The 23,606-nt window shown below is 42.8% G+C and overlaps 1 protein-coding gene across 1 annotated transcript in view; it reads right to left on the minus strand.

The window, feature by feature from the left end:
• ZFHX4 (zinc finger homeobox 4) overlaps nucleotides 1-23,606 on the minus strand; it is a 183,146-nt gene that overhangs the window by 148,166 nt on the left and 11,374 nt on the right. Inside the window, exons 2-3 of the mRNA XM_070391934.1 lie at nucleotides 9,741-12,400; nucleotides 8,382-8,884 (exon numbers count right to left, since the gene is read on the minus strand). Coding sequence (XP_070248035.1) covers nucleotides 8,382-8,884; nucleotides 9,741-12,354 — 3,117 coding nt within the window. The 5' untranslated portion in view covers nucleotides 12,355-12,400. The remainder of the gene's footprint in view (nucleotides 1-8,381; nucleotides 8,885-9,740; nucleotides 12,401-23,606) is intronic.

The following is a 23,606-nucleotide window of genomic DNA, read 5'->3' on the forward strand; positions in this document are numbered from 1 at the left end:
AAAAGTGGGCTCCAGAATGATTCAGCCTTAGAGGAAAAGCCTGCCTCTGCACCTCCCGGCCTTCCTCTTCCTTTCCCACCCTCTGGTCTTCCCTTCTTCAAGTACAAGAGAAAGTGTTCCCATTAGCAGAGCCTCAGAATGTAGGCTGGGTGTGGAGTGAGAAGGGAGCCCAGGCAGACTCCAGCACAGGCTCTGTGAGGACTTCAGCAAGGCCTTTGGCTCTGAATCTGTTTCCTCATATGTGCAAATGGGAATGACAACATATAACCGTTCGAAGAGGAAAGACTTTAACGCACACAGAACGCTTAGCTTATTATGACTGTCACTATAAGTTCTCTCTTCAAAAAGTAGCAGCATTTTAAAAGGCGATAAATGGATAAGTCAATTACCAATATGTCTTCACTGTTGACAGACTGGCATCAGGAGGAGGAATATTTTGGGTAAGATTCTTGTTGCTATCGCATAAATCATATATAGTCAGTCAGTAGCCAACTCTGACTATCAATGAGGCTCTTCTTGACACAGGACACATAATCATAGCCTTAAAAAATCTATATTTTAAAAGTTTAAAAGCTTTCTTCCCAAACCAGAGTTAAGTGATTCAGTTGAACCTGTCAATAGCTCATTTCTTTCCACCTCAGCTCTGCATTGCACTAATTTTATCAGCAGATATCCAGACACAAAGAAATCTTCAACTCTAACTTTCCTCTACACCAATCCTTAAAAATTGCTTAATGGGAAAATATAACCCTAACATTTATTCCTTAAGCAACAAGGAGAGAGAAATGTACATTCTATGCTACCTAATATTTCCAAAAGAGAAAAGTTTTAGGAAAATCTGAATCAATAATTACTGAGAGTATGGTCACAGTAGACTTTTACATATACACATTCAATACTGTAAGTTTTATAATCAAGCCCGCAAAAGTAGTTTTCCTTAAAATAAGAAAGCTAAAGCATTAGTAAAGATGGCAAAACCAAGTAAATTCAAATGCTGCCATACACAATTTTTATTATCAGGGATAATACCAGCACAGGTCATTATAAAAATTGTTCTTTAAGCAGAATTCTCACTGACAGTATTATAAACGGAATGTATAGAAGATTCTCCAAGTGTCAAACTAAATGAGCAGTTCTACAAGGTGGATGACTGAAGTTTTAATCTGACACATTTTGCATTCTTAATTAAGTGGTTTTCTTCTTCATTTTCTAGGCAATGCATCAGTAGCATCATCCTTGTGCATGAAAAATGATGCACATGTTCCAACTGATAGAAAAGCTCTACGCTGTCCTCACATCCCCACCATAACGGATCAATAACATCTTGCTCTGCAAGAGGGTGGTGATAATAAGCTACAAGTGACAATGTTCTACATCTACTGGTGACCCAAGAGGGCAGGTACACTCATCCCTGGGACAGACCAACCTCTGGTGAAAAAGGCACAGGTGCTTTGATGGCTGGCATATGGATTCAACCTTTGATTCTATCCATGTCCCTGCCACATTGGAAGCGCAGTGAGTTAGGAAGCATTGTCTTAGAGAACCTGGCTTACATCCTACCACCTGAATGGGACACAGCACCCACGCAAGCAACGTTTTAAAACCTGGGGCATAGTAAGTGCTCAATAAATGTTCCTGTGTTGATTAGAAGTAAAACTTGGGCTAGCATTCGAGCATTCTGCAAGCAGAACCTTGACCTTGTGCTTATAACCCACACCACACTCCAACTAGGCTGCAAATCTATAAAGACGTTTCCTTGGGGGGGTGTAGGGGCTGGGCCTCCGTTGCTGATCTTCTTTTGAATAAATCATATCATCATAAGCCTTCATGCAATACACTGATAATTTGGGGAAAAGTGCTGTCTAAGGCTTGAATTATCGGAATAATGAACAAATCTCCACGTCTAATTGAACTCAGCCCGAGCACAGGCTCAGACTCACAGCAAACCCGGGGAAGCATTTCCAGTAGAACGCGGGCAGGCCAGATGTTCTGGAAGCAGAACGCGGTCATTATGCACATGCCAGCTCCTCCTCCCTCCACCCCAGGCCAAGACCCTTTCAGCAGCACGAGGCCTGGCTAACATATGCCTCTGGCTGCATCCCCGCGTGGCATCCCGGGACCCACTCGAACATTTCAGCAATTTTCAACAAGCTCCACTGACAGGGACCATTAAACTGAAGCCAGAGACACGTGCAGGAAGGACACGCTAATTATGAGATAACACCTTGGTCCACATGACCCAAACGACCTCGGGGTGGGTGACCCACAGGCCATTTACCACTTTGGGTGAAACCATACCTACACTTCACAGGCCGTAGCATGAGCTCAAGCTAGACAGCATCCATCTCATAGATCGTAAAGTACGAGGTGATGTGGTCTCGAAGTGTAGGGAATGGTAGTGCCAATTTTTTACTGCATTTCTGCAGTGGGGAATCGTGTGTTTGTGTGTGTGTGTGTGTGTGTGTGTGTGTGTGTGTGTGTTCCAAAGGAGAGAAACACAGAAAGCTCTTAGGTGGGGCACTGCCCTCCCTAAACCCCATCCTGACATAATCACTGCACCCCACACACCTAGGAATTCATCAGAGGAAGCAGCCCCTTTGAAATGAAACGCTCCCTGGGCAAGACCTGAAAGTCACTTACACCTTTGGATGCGCTATGTGGCTTTTATCAAAAGGCTTCTTTCCCCTTAATTAAAGGAGCGCTAGTTTTCTTGGGGGAATTAAACATGTAATCTTGCAACAGGGAGTACTTCCCTGGAGAGAAGGGATAAAGTAGTAAGGATCTCAGAAAACCAGAGAAGAGCACAGTAGTGTGAGCCTGCTCTAGGGACAGTTGCACTCTGGGTAGGGAAAGACACGTTGAAAATAAAATAAGCGGCTTCCAATGACACACTTTACTCTCTGTAGATTTTCGTCTGGGTAGGTGTGTTAGCAATTTCACACACTGAGTATCATTTTCTCTATTCTTATATGGATGTAAAAAGTTACTAATGCCTGGTCTAAAGTAATCCTTCCAGGAATTGCTATCTCTCTCTCTCTCTCTATCATCTCTCTATCTATTCATCCTTCTACCTACCTGTCTATCTATTTATCTATTACCTATGTATCTATCTATCTATCCATCCATCCCTCCTTCTATCTATCATCTAGCTATCCATCCACCCATTTTTTCTATATCTGACTGTCTGTCTGTCTATCTGTCTATCTATCTTTCTATCTCTCTATCATATGTTTGGATAAACAGATTTGGGGTCACTTTTTTCCTAGTGAAATCCAGAGAGGGATTGGGCTCATCATGCAGACTTTCCTGCCCTGGAAATGCAGTGAGAAGTCCCTGTTTGTGCTGGAGTCACTGTGTCAGAACACGTGGCTGCGCCTCAGCAAATGTCAAGCTTAAAAACAGAAGTAGACGTAGTACATAGGGCTGGCCAATGACACTGCGAGCTGAGAGCGTGGGTGATTTATTAGTTGCTATCAGCTAACCAGCTCCTCTGGATTTGATCTGTGTATTTATTCGTCCTCGGTATTATGCAAGCATGTGTTGTTCTATTATGGAAACTGTTTTCTCAACCTCTGCCTTGGTTTTTTACATGAGAATACAATAAAATAACTTGAATTGTGATTACTTTTTTAAATAAATCCTGCAACTGGAATTGAATTTCACACTGCATTTCAACCTTGAAAGGAACATAAATCTGAAACTAATATAAAAAGTGCACAATTTTCCACATTCAGGTTTACGTTTTAGCAACAGAAAAGAATAACTTTTGTTTATCTCTGAAAACAGCTTTCTTCATCTAAACAAATGAGTAGAATCGGTTTGAGAAAAACCTGTTTTGGTTTCTCAGATACACACACACATTCCAATTTCCTCCGGCACAATGACTTTTATGCAAATGCATCCCACACAATCTCCTGACCTCTTTTACCATCACACTGGGACAATGACAGTTCCATAATTGCAATGGTACATATCTGGTGTATTTGATTTTAAATTGCAAAGTTGGACTCTGGCCTATTGAAACGAAAATCCTTGTGATTCTTTGTTAATTCCAAACCGATCAGGTTATTATTTCCTACCAGTAAAAAAAGAAGAAGAAAAGGAAAGAAAAGAAAAAGGTAGGTGAGGTTAATTATTCCATGTTTATTTCCTTGCCACACACTTTTGCCAGCGTGGCTCCTTGCAGTCTTTTCTGTGCCCCTCCCCCACACCTGGATTTTAGTTCTTAACCCGGATTCTTTCATCCGTAACATGGATAATGAGAAAACTCCAAAAATGTTCCTTGGGGGAATGTTACACTGAAAGTTACCTAGGACCCGGCCCCACGTGTGTTTCTCTGCTCACCATGGAGACAAGAGATTCATTGACTGCTCTCAGCCAATTGGAAACCCAAATATGAAAACAGCATTATGGAATTCAGACAGACTATTCTGCTTCACTTCTAGCAGATGCAGGCGGGGAAAAAAAGCCAGGACAATTCAGCTTTTGACTTTGAACTAGTAAAGCTGTGAACACCTCACTTACAAATACATATCATATCCTAAGAGCAGTGCCAGTGCAGGTGTGGGGAGTTCCGCAGAGGAGGTGGGGTGGGGGCAAGGGGCGGGGGGGGGGGGGGGTCCGCAATCAGCTGGCCAGGAACCTCAGGGCCATTCTGAGCCAAGAATAAGGGAAACTGGAAATCGGAAATATCGCCCACGTCTTACTTGTTCCTTCTCACCTTGAATGTCTACTGCGAAATGGTTTTTCATTATATCTTTTTATTGGACTTTTTCAAAAAAAGTATGGGATCTTTTAAAGGGAAGACCAAATTGCAATGCATTTTAAAGGGGTTTCTTGAAAACATTTTCCAGTTTATTCATTAGTCCACTGCTCATCCTACAAATATTTATTGAAGACTGACTGTGTAAATATCAACTGACAAAAATCTGTAGAGTTGCGATGCAAAGGCATGGAATTAGAGGAGTAGGATCAGCTGTAATAAAGTGGTTAGCTGAGAAACACTGTTCTTGCAGTAGAGACAGAAATGGATAGGGCCACAGATACAGCCCCTTTTTACCTTGCAACACTGATTGTAGCTCTCCAGGCATTTCATGCTAACCTCACTTTAAATACACTTTCACACACTAAGAGAAGATTAAGAGCAAGCTGCAGGTTCATTTTATTGTTTTAATTTCCCAGGCCAATTTTGCTTCATCATGAAAATTTCTGGGGGGAAATCAACACAGCACTTCAGAAATTTTTGCTTGAAGAAATGAGTAAGATTTTCTTTAAAAAACCTCTTTTTGAAAAAAAAAAAAGGTTCTCAGGAAAATAATACTGCCAGAGAAATGAATACAGCTTTGCTTGTTTTTGTAGCCATCGTTAGCAATAGACATGAAGGTATTCTTTTTTTTTTGAGTCCATATGGAAAGATCATCAACACATTCTGCCTCTGGGTTCTTTGCCAAAATACCATAACCCACAAGCCTTCTACCTTAAACATAAAAGGAAAGGTGTTGTTCTGGTCAAATAAAGAAATAATTTTTACTAGCATACGTCTAATGTTAAAGCTGCCTAAATCCTGCCAAATACATTAAAACAACATCTGTAAAACAGATTTTCATTAAATTGATCAGTTTAAAGTTAAGCAGTTAGGCAGATGATGCTTTTATACTCACCCTTAACCTTTAACCTTTAACCTCCTTTAACTGGAGTGAGGACACACACTTCTTTTAGGTAATACAGCAAGAGGTAGCCTATTCAAATCGAACTGACACATGACCACGTTTAAATTGTTGTCAATCAATATGTTGTCAATAACAAGAAAAGCTGAATTCTCACAGCTCTGCATTTGTTTTATAACTGCTACTTGTCACTTTCCCATAAAGTCTAACTAATTCCTGAAGCAGAATGATGCAAATTAAGCTCTTAATGAAAATAAATTTTACGTAGGAGATTATTGTCTAGTCATTAACTCAGAAACTATTTTAAGTCTAATTTTAATATTTTAGCCAAATTACAAACCATCATTTTTTCCAGGCCCTGGCCAATTTGTTAGCTTCTCATTTAAAAGCAATTAATGTTACTTATGAAGCAATTTTATTTTGCTCACACAAGCTGACCAAGCTGGCTGAAATCCCCATTACTGCACTTGAAAAGCCTCTCTCTCTATCTGACGCACACTGTCTTTGGTCTTTGTAACTCATTGTAGAAATGGCATCCTCAACACATTGCTATTCTGGAGGACTTGTGCAGAAATAAGGAATGCCCCTTGAAGGATGATGCAAAAAATATAGTTCAATGGCCCCATATCAAACTGCAACAGCTCAAATATTTCTCTGTTCAATCTTCTTTTAATTCAAGGTAAGTTTGTTCAAAGGGTGTTTGTTTGGTTGCTGACCACTTTAGACACTACAGTATTAGGGAACTTGGGTATTTAAGAGATAAGCAAATAAAGAAGAGTTGGGGGAAATTTTTGTATATGACATAACATTTTAAAGGTAAAAGGACAAATACACCCTTTGGTTCTGACACTGAAAGTTCTCTCTGCTTGAAAGCCCTCTTTATAAACAAGGGTTTATCTCCTTGGGTTGTTAGCCATTCAAAGACAATATCCAACTCTCCCTTCAAAGGAACTTCCAGACCAGCTCTGGCACCCAGCAAATTGCTCTGCAGACAGTGAGGGATGTCAATTCACACCCGTGGAATGAATGGAAAAACTTAAAACACACATGTCTGCATAATCACCAAACAATTAGATTAAATCACCTTTCCTGAGACAATAAACCATGCCACTCTACCTCTCTGGAGCTTCCCACATGAGATTAATAAAACAGAAAAATTTGTACATTTATGTCTTCTTTTTGCAACATGTTCATTTCAAGTGTTAGAGGGGCTGTGTGAATATAAACCCAGTTCATGAATATTCTATCTAGCTCCCAGGGTTGAGATCTATTATTTATACAAACTTAATGTTTATTTGTTTTTTTTCTCTCCTCGGTATTCTAAAAGTTTTAATAGGTCAGGTAGCAACAGGGGGAAAAAAGTTGACAATTGAACGGTTGTCAACCATTGCTGTAAAATCTATGAATTATAATACAATTAATTCGTTGGATTATATTTTCAATACCATCAACTTAGAAGCTTTCCAGCTTACATGAAAGCCTGAACTCCCCTCAAACCCAAATCTAATGCTTTCATTATTGATCTGCGGAGCGCCAACATCACAGGAACAATGTTACAAATTCCCCCACCACGTCTTCCGGATTTTATGCTCCGTTCATCAATCTAGAATTGGAACTTCAAGAAACAACCTCAACAAACAGTGCCAGGCCAACCCAAATAAATAATTCCTGCACGGGCTCTAGACCACAGTCTGTTCTACTCCTCGTGTGTTTATAGTTTGAAGCAGTATTAGAAAAGCCATCGGTGTTACAATCACTGGTTGACTCCTGATAGTATAGTTACCCCTGATTTCTAGTATAAATCAATAGATAACACTTGCAAAATGGATTTTGTAATCATATTTAGAGCTTGTTACAATGACAAATGGTTTGCAATATTTTCTGAATTTTAATGTCCTCTAGACAAAAGAAGTTCTTAATAAGTTACCCAGTTATTCATCATAGAGATGAATCTGTTCCACGTGTTACATGAACCAAGACAATCAAGCCAAACCAGTCCACCAGCTGCCCCAAACAAATTAACCAGTCATCAGGCTTCACAAAAAGTCAAGACAAGTTGTGCAATCAATGGTGTTCCTCACTTGCATGTATTCATTACATCAGCATCAGATAAAAGTATTATTTGCCTTTGAATGAACATTTTTATCCCTGCCACATCCACTGAGGGGATAAAAACATTACTAGCTGAGAAAAATCATGCAAAACAACAACAGTGTTAAGAAGACTTTCAGCTGATGCTAAGGGAGAGTGTGTTTACACAATACTACTAGGTACTTAAAAGAAAAAGCAAAAATGCGCACACAGAGTCACCTTGTCACCAAACAAAAGAGGACACGAAGTAGCACTATTTTTGTCCTCTGCTCCCTGTAACCATTCACACTTAGCCATGAGTGGTACACTATGCTTTTTTAAAAAACCAGTCAATAACACAGCATTGTTTTGCATATGAAAATACTCAGAAAAGTTATTTTATTTGGGAGAAACCAGTAAAGCAATCCATGCCACTGTGATAGATAGAACAGGGACATATGGCCAATCTTTCAAATAAATTCTCCTGTTGCTAGATTTCAACATAACATGTATTAACATTCAGCAGACACTGTGTCCCTTGCCCCGCTTTTTTTTTTTTCTTAACTTGCAGACTTGTGCTCCAAGCTCTGAAACAGTTAATTCCCTCCCCACCCCTGTGTCAAGGGAAAGGGATGTCAGCCTTACCTTGTAGAGCTTCAGGGCCGCCTCGTGCCTGTGATTGGTGGTGTGCAGGCGTAACTTATCCACACTGTTGGTGTAGTAGTCGCAGGCGTTGCACTTCAGGTGGACGGGGTTGCCAATGGCGATGCACTTGAGCCTCCACTCGTTGCTTTTGCCTCCCTCTTTAATGTGAGCCACCAGCTGGTACTTCTGCATGTGTTTGTCGGTCTTGCAGTGGAGCTGGAAGTTGGCTTTGAGCTGCGTGTTGTAGTTACAGAGCTTGCACTGGTAGATATCTCCAATTACAGCCCTCCACTCCTCTTCAGGGAGAGCGCGCTCGCTGCTCACATGCACGCTCAGGGCCTCCAGGCTGTCAGAGGTGAATTTGTTGCACACAGCACACTGGAATAGCTTCAGTGCCGGGTCACTGATATAAGGTGACAGCTCTCCTGCAGTAAGGAGGGACAGGTCATCACCCATTAGCTGACCACTGGCAAGCCGGATTTCAGGCGGCAGCTCATTATTTACTACAGGAAGAAAAAAATTAAGAGGAAAAATAGACACTAGAAAACACAGCGCACACAAAGGAATCTGTAAAACAAAAGTCTTGACCGGGAATGTGCTTTCTCTAGAGCTTAAACCCATAAAAAGCTGTAATAGGATTGAATCGGGATCAATTACAATCATCCCTTTCAACTTCTAAATGCCCTCACCAGATAGCTTTAATTACTCCTACTGGGCATGATGTCATTCTGAAATTTGTATTTTCGAGGGCAAGAGAGGTGATCGATACCATAACAAACAGCCACGTGCTTGCGATGGAAGAGCCTAGATAAACTTACATAAGCACTAATTGCTATTTCGCAATTTGTCTGAAGCCTGATGAGATCTGGCTAATACTGTAGGCGCGCCGGGAATCTCTTGCCAAATACCCGGGATAAGGTAACGGTATGACTGTTAGCAGTTTAATTACCTTCCATCACAGACACGGAAATAGTTTTCACTAATATTTCATTAAAAATAACGGTCTACCCTTTAGAAGCACAAGCTTGATATTTGAGGGAATAACTGCCAAAATCAAAGCTATAAACCTTGCAAGGGTTACAGCTAATAATGGCAGGCAACTCAGGCACATGCGCGCTTGTTCATCGAGCTGCTGGATGAAGACAAAGTTTGCTAACTCCTCTCAGGCTGCCCTGGACCCCTTAACAGCTTCCTCTATGGAGTTAATTCAGGTTTGAAGTGAAGCCAAGTGGTTTGATTATCAGCTGAGAGAGAAATGTCCCCGATGCGTCTGCACTCACCACTTCATCTGGGTGCATCCCACCAACTCAGAATGTGATGCGGAGCTAACGGGACTGGAGAAAGGCAGTAACTACTAACCGAGTCCGGGGGCCAGGGCGGCCGCCGTGGCCGGGTCCAGCTGGAAGGGGCTGAGCATCAGCTGGGGGTCGGCAGGGTTCTCCAGCTTCATCCCGGTCAGGCCGATGTTCTGGGCCAGGTAGTACTGATAGAGCTCCGCCTCGGCCGGGGCCAGGCCCAGGTGCAGGTTATGCTGGATCTGCTTCATGTTCTGCTGCAAGAGCATCATGTTATGCATGTGCTTTTCGCTGGTCATGTGAATCCGGAGGTTCCTCGCCACGTTGGTTTCGTAGTCACACACCTCACAGCGCCAGGTGGGTTTCTGCTTGGGTTTGGACGGGGAGGGGGTCCCGCAACCGCTGAGGCTGGCGTTGGGGGCGGGCGCGGCGTGGCCGAACACCTGCTCGCCGGTGCCGTTCTGCAGGTTCTGCACGTTGTTCAGGTGCTTGTCCGACTGCATGTGGATGCTGAGGTTGCCTTTGGTCGTGGTCGAGTAGTTACACACCTCGCAGCGGAAGGGCTTGTAGCCGCACGTGTAGCTCTCGCCCCGGGCGAGCCGGGGGTGCGGCTGGCCGGTCTTACAGTACACGCACGAGCCGCCGGGCTCGGGGTGCTTCTCCTTCATGTGGGCCTCCAGGGTCTGCTGGTATTTGTAGTGCCAGTTGCACTTGGGACACTTGAGGGTTTTGCAGGAGTTCCTGGAGTGCATCATCGTCATGTGGCCGCCCAGAGACCGCGAGGACCCCAACACCGTGTCGCACTTGGGACACTCGATGCCGCTGCCGGGGGAGCCGTCCCCTCCGGGCCCCGGGGTGCCGGGCGCGCTGGGAGCGAAGCCGTGCTGGTGCGGGGGGGCCGCGCTGTCTTCGTCGCCCCGGCCCGGGTCGCCGGGGTGGGCAGCCGCGGCGCCCTCTTTGCTGGCACCTGCTTCCGCCAAGTCCTTGGCGCCCAGGCCGTAGGGATGGGCCCGGACGGCCGCCGCCGGCTTCTTCTTCTCCGGGTCGTCGGGGCCCAGCGCGGAGGAGGACGAGGGGCCCTTGTCGATGAATTTGAGCACGCTGGAGGATAAAGGAGAAATGCTTTGGTTTAAGAGAGGGAAATCTTTGCTCCCAATACTATCGGTGAGTTCGCCTAACCCTTCCTCGTCGTCCAGGTCGTTGGAGTAGGCGTCCTCCTCGTCCTCGTCGCCGCCCGCCTCGGGGGGCTCGCGTTTGACGGGGCACTCGCCGCCGGGGGGCCCCGCGGGGCTCCCCTGGGGCCGTTCACAGTTGTTCTCTGGGTCTTTGCCCTCGGACATCTTGCTGGACTCCGACGATGGGTGGCTGAGGGAGACAGAGGTAATCGGGGTGTTCACGACGAGACTGGACAGCCCCCCCAGGTTCACGTCCGCCTTTGGCATCGGGGTGACCCCCAGCGGCTGCTCCACGGGGCCCGCCGACAGGCCCGGGCCGCCTTTCAAGAAGGCGAAGCCGGCCGGCAGGGAGTCGCCGTTCTCCACGTGGAAGGCGCTCCAGAGGCCGCGGAAGGTCGGGTCGGGGCCCATGAGGTTTGTAGTAGAAAAGTGGGGATACACAGAAGTGGATTTTTTTGGTTCCAGAAAGCTGATGAGAGGTTCTTTGTCTTTGCCGATCCCCTGTATGATGGCGGAGACGCACTTGTTGGCCAGGAGCTTCTGCTCCTCGTCGTTGAGGGTCATCCGATGGTCGTGCACCGCGTGGGTGACGAAGGACCTGATGTAGCCGAAGGACAGCTTGCACAGGAAGCACATGAGCACGGGCTTCCTCTTGCCGTCGCTCACGCAGCCATCGAACTTGGACAGGTCCACGTTGCTGGGGACATCTTTGGACACACAGGAGTTTTTGGCCGAGCCGTCACTGGTGAGATAGTCTTTCTCTCGCTTGTGCCGGAGATCGTAGACACGGAAGCTGTGCAACACAGGACCGACGCCTGCGAGCGCTGAGGTATTTGGGAACGCCGGGTCGGCTGTCAATGGTTTCCCGAGGGATGAAGCGATATGGAACGTGTTGATGATCTGCGGGTAGAAGGGCAGCGGGGCGGCGGCGGCGGCGGCCGGCTCGCCCTGGTCCCCGGCCGCGGCCAGGGAGTCCAGGAGCCGGGCCGCCGAGAAGAGCTGGCCCCGGGCCCCCGGCGGGGCGGCCGGCCCGCGTTCTTTGGAGTCCTCGATGATGTAGGCCGAGCCGTCGGGCTGGTAAACGATCTCCCCCGTGAGGTTCTCCACGTCGCTGTCCTCCAGCTCGCTGGCCTCGCTCTCGTTGTCGTCCCGCAGGACGGGCAGGCGGGCGTTGGGGCAGTGGTGCTCCATGTACTTCTGTAAACTGGGGAAGGAGGCGGCACATTCGTGGCAGGGGATCTCCTTGGCCGCGGCCACCTGCCCGGCCGCCGCCGCTGCATGCTCGCCGCCCAGGCCCAGGCCCAGGCCCAGGCCCAGCGAGCCGTCCTGGGCGCGCGGCTCCTGGGCGCTCAGGTTGCCATCGGCGGAGCTGCTTTCCCTGTCAGGCTCCATGCCTGCCCCTGTCTCTGGCACCTCATTATCCAGTTGTGTCGCTGCGCACAGCTTGGACGTGCTCTGCCCATTTTCCTGCCTTGAGATAGGAGGGGAGTCACAGGTTTCCATGGCAATCGCTACATGGGGATCTCATTTCATCCAGCCTGTCAGGGACCTGGATAAAAAATAAGGTGAGAGAAGGCATTTTTATTAAATAATGACACCGCTCACTAATAGCCCATCACTAATTTACGGCAGCTGTAAACTTGACTATCTGCAAAGGTGAAGGGGGGGGGGGGGGGTCGCTAAAACCAGCGCACCTATCTATCACACACAGACTTTGTGTAAATGGAGCAAAATCATGCGGAGAGCTATCACAGCCGGGCCTCCACACCCTAGGTGTTTCTGAAGTCGCCATGGGCATTCATCATAAATCTGAAATTCATATCAGCGATCCGTACTTTTTTCATTCCCCTTTCCTGAAAATGTCTATAATCGACGTGAAGGCTTTAAAAGCCCTTGTCCGTGACAGACACGGAAATGGCTTTCACCTACGAAGGCAGGAGTAAAAAGAACAATGCAAATAACTTGTAATTTTTTAATATTTACCTTTTACTTTCTCAGGGGGGGATGAGTAGGGAAGGGAGACCAACCATAAAGGAACCTTAAAATGAGAAATATTACAGTCCTAGGCAGCACCGACCACACTCTGCTCTGGCTTTCATTTTGCCAGTAAATCAGCTTACTACAAATCTTCCCTGTGCAAAAGCTCTCAGCAGGTATCTGGCTGGCCCTGATTAAGCACCAATCACAATTCTTCCCCACACTTCAGTCACCTCAATGGGCAGCAGAACAGAAATTAATATTTACTGCAGCCAGGCCTATCATCCTAGGGGACGATCGCATTCACTCCTTTTTTTTTTTTTTTTTTTCCCACTGCAATACGTAATGAACACCATTTCAAATACCATTTTGATGTTATCAATCCTGGTGAGTTGCCCATCTCTCAACTATTGCCTCAATCAGCATCTCCCCTGGCTTAACAAATCATACGCAAGCACGACTGATGAAAATCCTTCCATCATTTTTTTAGATTTAATTTTTCAGTGTTGTTTTTTTTTTTTGCAGCCAGGCATCTTAGACCATAAACTCCCTTTGTTAAGAGCAAGATGCACCCTCCGTAAAGCCATCGCAGGCTCCGGCAGCAGGGTCAGGTAGCAGGGGAAAACTGAGTATGTATTGGTAGCAATGCATGCCCTTCTGTGTGTGAGTGTGTATGCGTGTGTGTGCGTGTGTGCCCACATACGTGTGTGTATGTGCCCACCTGTGTGTGTGCCCACAAACCTCAGCTAGTGTAATAGCAACTCAATTACAGTTTAAGCTTCTGAGTCCTGCAGCTCTCTGGGTTTGCAGGATGATGGCACTGTACACACCATTGAGTGGGCTGAAACTTTTGTGTTTATTTTCAGCCTAGGACACAGACATCGTCTCGATTTTATGAAGCAGCTAAGCAATTTTCTCTCAAATCTTACAATCTGAGGGACTCATAACTTCAAGGCAACTAGCCCCTTAATGTAAAAGTATCAACACTTTCAAGGTCGCTGATAATTTTTGATATAAGAAAGCTTGATGTTGCTATGTTCCATTACCTGTCCTATTGGGTAGGATAGACATGCAATGCCTCACCCTGGATGCCCCTGCATTTATTGCAGACTTCACAGTGGCAGAGGGCTAGGAAGAAAACAAAGCTCTGGGCTCACCAATATTACTAAGCATTTTAGAAATTCCTTTTGAAAAGTTCTTCTGGAAGAAAGACCTCATTGAAGGTCACTGGCATATTAAGTATGAAGAATCACTTCTTAATACTCTCTTGACTGTAATCAAATTTAATCTTGTCAGCTAAATCAGAGAGGAAGTGATCAGTGTAGAATACATCAAAAGATCTGCAGAGATTGGAAATGAAATCAAAATTCGTTTTGGTATCTGCCATGGTTAAAATGACATTCTAATTGCTCACCAATCAAACATCATAAAGCTTAGTGTGTAATTTTAATCATCGATGAGCTGCAGGTTAATTATCTTCATGGCATGCCTGCAGCTTTTAAAACCCTCTGAAATAATCTGATAACCATAAGCATGAAAACCTACTAATTTTCTAATTAGTCCACAAACGTTAATGTTTACCTTTGCATTCCCCAAATTGGCACAAACAATGTATATACGCACCAAAGGCAGCCAAAATGCCTACACCATAACCCCCTGCGGGAATGGAGGAGATGAGGAAGGCAGGAAGAGCTAAGATCTGGAGTGGGAGCACCATGGTGGATCACACTCCGTTAGTGATCCTAGGTTAGCACGTAAAGGACCCAGGGTTGTTGTTGCTGTTTATTCTTTCCTATGAAAGGACAGTTTAGGCTGCTACGTGGAAGGAGATTCACCTTAATCACAAAAGTAAGAAAAGCTCCCAAACACTTTATAGCTTGTGAAGGAGTTTCTGAGCTTTTATTATTATTTAAGTTACTTTGCTTATAAACCTACAACAGCTCTCAGCCCACAAGAGCACTTGCTGGAATTATGACAGGCATGATGAAGACACCTGGAATAGGTGTCTGTAACGTGCAGTTAATAATCTTGGCCAGATGCCGAATGGACTCTGCAATGTAGCGTCTCAGGACTGCTCTATCTGAATCAGAACCTATTTATTTTACCGGAAGTAACTTCCAAAAATGGGACAACATTGTTGCCATGTGAAAAAAAATTATGAAAACTACCCTACAGAATCCATCACAGGTCAAAGCAAAATGGTAGGATTGATTTTGTTACAAAATTCCCACATCATTTTACACCAAATTGCCTATCAATTTCTTCTCAATAAGGTACACATTAATCAGAAGCTAAGTCAAATCCTGTCTTCTATACAATCAAACTTACATTTCATTCCAAAAGCAACAATGACAAACCTGTCTGAATTGATGGTAAGTCATATATTACCTGATTTTTAAATTCGTAGCTATTGACTATGACCATGGCAATGTTTACCTGTATATTTTGATGGAATCACTTTAGTTTGTGCAGTTAAAACATTAGTTACATCTACATGTACCAGTATTGTACATAGTAAATATGATGCCCAGTGATTTCACTGTCATCAATGTCAGAGAAGACCTTTCTTTTATCTGTGTGACCCATATAGGAAATTTACACTAAACTTTTATAAGTCCCAGTAAAAAGACCACAAAGACAGCCATTTAACTTAAACCACAGAATTCATTCCAAAATGATTGCGTAACAAGTAAACTCACTATAAAGGTTGCTTCACCATTTAAGCTGGTCTCTATTGGGTCTCCACCAATTTCTATTCTCTATTGCCAAACATTCTATCTTTAAAAATCACCGAAGTCTTCAAGAAATCCCTCCTCCCCCCAAAAAACCTAATACAATTTCAATGCTAAATTCAGAACAATACGTACCTGCTGGTCTGCTTAGAATATGTGTACACATTTTGGGGGTATTCTCAGTAATTCACAAGATCGGTGACTTTGATCATGTAAATCCCCTTTTTGGAACTAATGGACAATGTGCAGAAAAGAACTTAACTTCTACAGCTCGTCTGCCTTGCTTTCGTCCTGCGGCCTCAACTCTGCTCTGCCAAGTGACCGAACCCACCTACCAGGAGCTGGCTAATGAAAGGGGTGCTTGCTGAACAATAGGAGAATTCCCCTGCACTCAGGAAGCAGCGTTCCCATTGGAACCCCAAATCGGAGAGGCCAGTGTTACCTCTGCTTTTTAACTGAGATTGTCCCAGCCCTCCTCTCCGGTCCAGGGAGACAGTGTTTGTGAAATGATGAAAAAGAACGTGATCTGGTGAGGAGGCCTGAATAATGGGAAAGGAATGCTAGTTAGCCACTCTGCAAAGTGCTGGGAAAAGAGACAAGGGCCCCTCCGCCTATTGTTTTTATTCCCATCTGCTCGTGAGCCCGCTCCTAACACCCGGAGTCTTCATGGACTCCCTTTGAAATGGGTTAAAAGCTGTCCCCGTAGAAGAGAATTTGGTAACACGTTCTAAAAAAAAAAAAAAAAAAAGAAAGAAAGAAAGAAAAAGAAAAATAAATAAAAATCCTTGAATTATATCAAGTTTCCAAAAGGTCATCACTGTCTCTGCTGTGGCCTTTTCCCCAGTCCAAATCCTCTATCAATATGTCATAGTGAGTTAGGCAAAGACAAAAGGGAGGTGCAGTGTGAAAACGGCACATATATCTAATCCTGACAAAGCACTGAATGGCCTTCACAAGTATAATTATACTTGTTTATTTGTTGCCATGTACAGAGAACTGATGAAAAAAAATCCATCAAAGTGGTATTATGCAGACACCAAGAGCTTCTTTTCTTTGGTCGCTAAAGCCATACTGAGGCTTAAATTCCTTATTGTTAAATTCAGAGGGAAGAAAAAAAAAAAGATTTGGGGCTGGACTTTTTTTTTTTTTTTTTTTTTTTTTTTTGCATCAGTTGCTGACAGATCTTTTATGTACTAGGCGGTATTAGCTCACACCGCTACCTCATTTCTGCCCATGTTGGAATTCATAATTATAAACCACTGTACAGGAGCTTTTAAAAGGGTGTGGCGTGCTGACCACGGGAGGAAGGCCCGTTCTCACAGCCTCCCTTTTGATATATCAAAACACAGGTAAAGTTACGTCAGGATCCAGCTTTGATCTCGGTCTTTAAAGTTGGGGCTGGTGGTTTCCTGTAGCCAGCTTTCTCTGCAATTTGCTCAGTTTAGTATACGTCCAGTATTTCATCCACGAGTGCGTAACTTCTTTCCCACTGCAGCATTAGAAACCTTCGCACGAAGAAAAACAACTCCAAGGATGTCCAAGGATTGAAAATATGAAGAAAAAGATTTCAAGCCCAAGGATCAAGGATCCATTATGTTCCAATCGTCACTAAGTCAAATAACTTCACAAAAGCACATTTTTAGAGGGGGTTGGGGGAGTCACACAAGCTCCCCCTGCCCCTTTTCAGGATAGAAATATATCAAAGTACATGCACTGTGCATAGTTAATGTTTGTGAGCTTTACAATTTAAAACAGAAAAGCTGTAATTTTTCTTTGCTGGCAATCTGGAAACACTCTGGAGTTAATTACAGCTGATTCGGAGTGAACCACACAAACAAAGACCAGTCTATGTCCAGACAATTATACTGCATTAACTAGCTTAGAGCTTCCTGCTGATGCTCCAGGGCTCTTGTGTTACACCCTCTACCTTCCCAGCACGAGGGAAAATGCTTCTGCAAGAAGGAATTAATGCAGAGAACTGCAGAAGAATGTGTGACGACCTCTCTTGACACAGCAAAAACTTTCCGCCCATGTTACCACAAAGGAGAGAAGGTAATTCAGTTTGAAGAGAAGGATGTCACCGACTATGTAAACCTTTTAAAACAAGCAAATGTTGAAAGAGGGAAAGTTTCCCAAGACAAACATGCGTATGCAAGTCAGCTCAGTCATTTTCCCCTCATTTTTCTCATTAAGATCTAAATTAGGCATTGACTTCCATCCCCATCAACAGGGCCTTTGTGATGGACATGAGTGGTCCTCTCTCTCTCTCATTTTTCTCTTCCCACCCTCAATGTCCCTCCTTTTCTCACTTATCTCTAAACCTCCATGGACATGATATGACAATGACACATCCTTAAACATACGCGTTAGAGAACTAAAGAGGCAAGGTACACTTTGCTAATAAGTCCAACAGTTCTTCATTTGATTAGCTGTGGGAAATAGGAATTTTACTCAGTTTTTCTTCACAACTTTAATCAAACTCCAGCTACTTTCCTTCAAGATAAATCAATAAGCTCTCCTTAACCATAGTCCACTATTACATGACTTATGTTATTCGTTTGCTTCAGGAAAAAGCTCAGAATCACTGAGCAAGATGGACCCAATACTTTATTCTCTGTAAACAAACTTTGGTCCTTTTAACCAATCGAGTTGATTTCTAATTTTCTTATTCATTCTAATTGAAAATGAATAGTTTGTGTTGGTGTGAGACAAGGACATGAGCTGTAATTATGTGCAGTGCCTCGGATTCTTTCTTTGATACTGTTTTGCAAGTATTCCAGCTGACATTGGGGCTTTGTGGTGATTGCTTCATTAAAGGGTAAGTATGTCCTAATCAGCTAAAGCATTACTAGAAAGCTGGTGTTTGCCAATACTGTGAGAATATACCAGCTATTTGCTTGGCTTTGCTTTGCTTTCTTTATAGAAGGAAAAGGTACCTTTGAATGTCAGTTACGCAGCCCTACCTCAGTGTCAACCACCTTCCCTGGTCTCATCTATGCAAAGTAGAATTAGAGTTAAAGGACTGTATGATCCTTTAATTTTCCTTCCCTAAATAAATACTGATCTACAAATTAATCAGGTGTTATATTCAAATACATATACCTAAACCCTGGAAATACTAAAAGGTTGTGAAGATTACACTCCATTTTACAAAGCATCTCCACAATGGACAGAATCAGTTTTCCTTCTCAGACCTCTCTCCTGCAATCCCTACTAGATTTGAAAGTTCAAGTAAATAACATTTCTAAGTATGAAGCTTAAACATGGAACCCTTTAGTTCTCCTTGGAAAAACATGGACTGCATCAATCATTTCTAGAAATTTATAAATCAAAGGTGCCATGTTTTTGCATATGTTTATATTTCTAGTCTTTAAAATGCAGTGGACTAATCTGTCTGGAACACACACCATCTAAGAGTGTTTAGTTGATAATGCTTTTAAGTTGTCACGTAGGGACATTTAAAAAATTCATCTTAATTGGTTTTATTAAGGTATACATAACTAAGGAATACTGAGCTTCAAAAGAGATTTACCAGACTAGTGAAAACCATTCCACACATGTATTTATCTCAAATACAATGTGAAGACAATATATTCTAACATGTACTTGTATTTTTTCCTTCTTTGCCCATTCATAAACAAAATTCATTATTGATCTACTGACAACTGAATATTTAAAAGAGAAAACAATGGTATAATTATTTGCATTTCATGATTCCCTCCAATATGATCTCATACCCCATATAACAATAAGTGAAGTAGTGTAGGTACATTCTTATTATTTTTTCAAAATGTCATTCCTTGCAGGCTAAACCTACCATAATTATTTTCATAAAACTAATCACAGGTCAGGTATTCCAGCAAACATTCCTGTTCCTTGAGCAATGCTTTCAAAATAGTTTTAATGAAGAAAGTTATATGCATAATTTTTAAATCCCTATGAAGAGCCTTTTACTATACAATACTTGTAGAGGCTACCAAATAGAAGCCTTTTTATATTCAGTGAAATATTTTATATTATTTTATATTAAAAACCACACTAGGACTAACATAATAGAGAACATTGGGGAATGCCAAGTTTTCTTCTGAATGAAATATTGGAAAATGTATGTTTGATCACTAAGATTAGTTGGTTATTTTATTTCTATTATGGAGAGACTTTTGTTTGGGTTTTGTGTGTGTGTGTGTGTGTGTGTGTGTGTGTGTGTGTGTTTTGGGCCTAAAAGTTAATTTGACTGCTGTCCATAAGTGAAGTGAGCAATTCAGTAATTAACTTTTGTGTTTTAAATGTATGAACTTTAATTAGATTTCATTATAAACAAACAAACGTCAACCATAATTATAAGCTCCTTGGTTTACCCACATATTATCCCTTTTCAAACAAACTTGATGTCAGACAAATTAAAATCAAGCAGCCAGCAATTTTGAGTTGAATTTTACATGATCTGCTGGTAACCTGATTACTTTAACTTCAATATCATTACAGGAAAAGTATTTCAGGAAAAATAATGACAAGAATTCCAACAGGAGACAAGCTTAATTGTATTGATTCAAAAGACGCATGTTCATAGGAACCATGTTGAAGGAATAATGTTATCTCAAATCTACAGTTTCTATTAAAATAAAATTGTCCGGCATGAAAGAGGCAATTAAGATTGGTGTCTGCCGGACTAGAGATTCTAAACTAACTAAATAATTATCTGGGCCCAATTATCTTATACTTTAAGTAGCAAAATATCAGTGTGGAGCAACCACCAGGCATGTGGTCTGCAGGTTTATTTACTGACTGGTGTATCTATTAGGACCAAGAACAAGTGGAGCTGTCAGGACATAATGAAGGTAAATGATTAGTTAGCACCAAGCCTGAACTCTTCTTCAATGCAATAAGAGTTAATTAAAGTTTACCACCAACATCAACCAAAGCAGGCTGTTGATCAGGTTTCAGCATTAAGTGCAAACAGACAATAGTTGCCAGCAATTAGTGAAGCTATCAAATGACATGCGATGATAATTATACATTTAAAACAGCTAAAGACTGGGGGTGGGGGGGGTGTAAAAACTAATCAGCCTCTTTGACGACAAATACTCAAAGGGCAGGAAACAGGTATCAGATTATTTCACTTTAACACTGTAAATCAATAGAGTTAAATAAGAGAAGGTTGCATGGGTACATTATCTGAGAGAGAACGATTCACTGGATCCAAAATGAAATAAATCTGCTAGTATTGGTCTCTCAAAGATAAGGACTTCTGTAGCTAAAGAAAATAAGTTGCTTTTCAATTACAGTTTCAGAATGAAGCCTGCTTAAACAAAGTTGAGCTTCTTGGTTTTGTGCAAATTCAACAATGCAACAAGTATTGCACCGTAATTATTGTAATTTAAATGAAGTATTAATTTTCACTCCAAGGTACTGTCAAAAGTACTTTTTGTGCCTGAATGTTATGTTGGGGTTCCCAAATATTATCTCCCTGAAAAGTTTTTGGATGTTGGGATGGAAATTCTTTGAATACAGCTCCAAGTTGAAAACAGAAGCCATATCTACATAGGATTTAGGTCTTTCCTTGATGACACGCAGATCCATAACTTCAACCTGGAAATCCATGGACCTGCCTGAAACACATCCGTTACAATAATTTCAATTCAATCACCCGCTTCTTTCGCAGTGTTTGGCCTGCAGCCTCTAGCAGGTCTCCAGATATGCGCCCATCCTCATGACCTCCACCTCTCCATTTTCCCAACTAATTCTGTTATGCTAAGGATTTGTACAGAGTGGTGGTTAATCCCAACATTTCCCTGGAGCTAAATCTAAGCCATGGCCGACTCCCAGCACAAAAATGTCTCCCTCCAAAAGCCCTTTCGCCCCCTTCAGCTCTCATACCCTCATTGGTCCTGACATCCTCACTTCAGCCATGACAAATGAGCTGATGACTGTGACGCGCCTGCACAGGGGGACGGCTTTATCTGGAGATATATCATCAACTCTCACCATCCTCTGCTAATATGGCTCTTCTGGGTTAATGTGTTGTGAAAATTGGAGGAAATTTTTGTGTAAATATATGCACTTTAAGTCGTAAGAGACCAACTTCATCAAAAGGAGGAAAGGGAAGCTAGAATGGATAGGAGGGTGGGGGGAGAAAGACTCACAGGCCCTGAATGTTGCTCTGGGGACTTAAGTCACTCCGCTCAACCTCTGCCACACTGCGAACCAGCCAGCTGACTCTCTTAAAGGTCCCGTCCCCTCGCCACGAGAGGCCAGAGCAGAGCAGAATTTGTGGAGTGACACAAATAAACCCTCTCGATAAACACAGCTAAGCCATCACAAGCCCATTGCTTTGTTTCTACCCCAGCATGGTACACAGTTTCTCCTCAAACCCCGAATTTCCTATATTATTAAATCCCTCTCATTCATTTTACTGGAGGGATGGATTGTCAACACCCATCTTACTCCAAGATCCTCGCATTCTTCAATTAGAGAGAAGCGATGTTTTTCCAACTAGTATTAAATGTGAAACTCTTCAAGCTTCAAAGAGAAGGGAGGGCGAAGCATAAACATTTAGCATAAACACCACCTTTACATTAAGTTGGAACCCAAGTTCCTGTTCCCTAGACCTTGCTATGTATACTATGGACTTGACAGGGTAGATATTTGTTGTAACCTCTTCTCTCAATTCATGTGAGGACACAGCCAATCCGAGTCAACTGTCACACAACAGACCTCGGAAAAAGAGGTCAGGCTTTGAGGAAAGAGCTATTCACTCTTGGGCCATGCAAGGAGCTCTTTATTCCTGTCCTTATCGGCATCCATCCCCCTTCCTAGAGCAAGAACCAAGCCAAGTGCTCGTGTGAGGTTTATGAATAAATCAGAGGTGAGCCACGTTAAGTGCGGCCCACGGTTTCCTTGTTGACAGTGAGCACTTAAACAGGCTTCTGTGACCAGCAACTTCTCGCCAAGCGCAATGATTCCTAATCTGCACCCTGCTTCATTCTGAGAACTAAATGACCCACCCACTTCTGCAAGTTTTCACCTTTTGGGCAACTCTTGTCCTATCTCCAGCAGCTTAGCTTTACAATCCTAGGAGCAGCAGCCTGCCCTAAGGCCATCACTGTACCAACTGAAAATCTTCCTTTGCTGGGGAAAAAAAAAATCCACAAATAAAAACATCTGCTGCTTAACAGAAGTTATTCTCTAATTAATATTATAGACTCTTTGGAAATGGGAAGAGCTAAGCCAACGACAGTGAAAAAAATGTTAAATGATCTGCTGCAGGGGACACACACACACACACACACACACACACACAGGATCTCATCAGCTGTGCTCTGGAGCTGCGTGATATTTCCCAGGTATTTTTCTGAGCTTCAGCTTCCTTATGGGTTAAACAAGGGAATGGTTCTATATCCCTTCTGACTGCAACACTCTATGGTTCTACTATAAAAACCTATTTAGATTGTGTTGGAAGATAGTTTTCCCTATGGAATTTTCCAAGACAGACCCAGATGTTTTTAAGGTTGTATATTTCTTATCAGTACTTAGATTTCAAGAAGAGAGGCAGATTCCAGTAGGATAGTAAACTGAAGTTTCCTATTTATATTTTTAATTATCACTCTTTTCTTTCATCTATTCGATAGATATTTATTGAGAATATTTACCAAGGATTTGCCAATAATTTAGTTGCTGGTCACTGTGAATACAGTGATTAACACATGTGAGTGCTGCCCTCATGGAGGCTGAAATTTTTTGAGGAAACAGTTAAAAGAGCATCATGAAAAATGCTAGGACGCTAATTGGTTTCTTCCAATGAAATATAGCCTTACCCTATCAGTGTTCATTAAACACTTTGCCTTAAATAAATGTGCTTCCAATGAATTGTCAAGTCCAGGACTACTTATAAATGACTAGAACATAGGCAGTATACACACTTTAACTTTTAAAAAAAAACCTGTAACAAAGATTGTGAGCCACGTATATAGAAATATAAAGCAAAAATCAAACTCAAAGTTGGGAAAGTACAACCCAAATACACTTATATTTCCCATAAAAATATAA

This window comes from Myotis yumanensis, unplaced genomic scaffold (genome assembly GCF_028538775.1).
Source record: "Myotis yumanensis isolate MYYU_CA2020_CCGP unplaced genomic scaffold, mMyoYum1.0.hap1 SCAF_15, whole genome shotgun sequence".
Lineage (NCBI taxonomy): Eukaryota > Metazoa > Chordata > Mammalia > Chiroptera > Vespertilionidae > Myotis > Myotis yumanensis.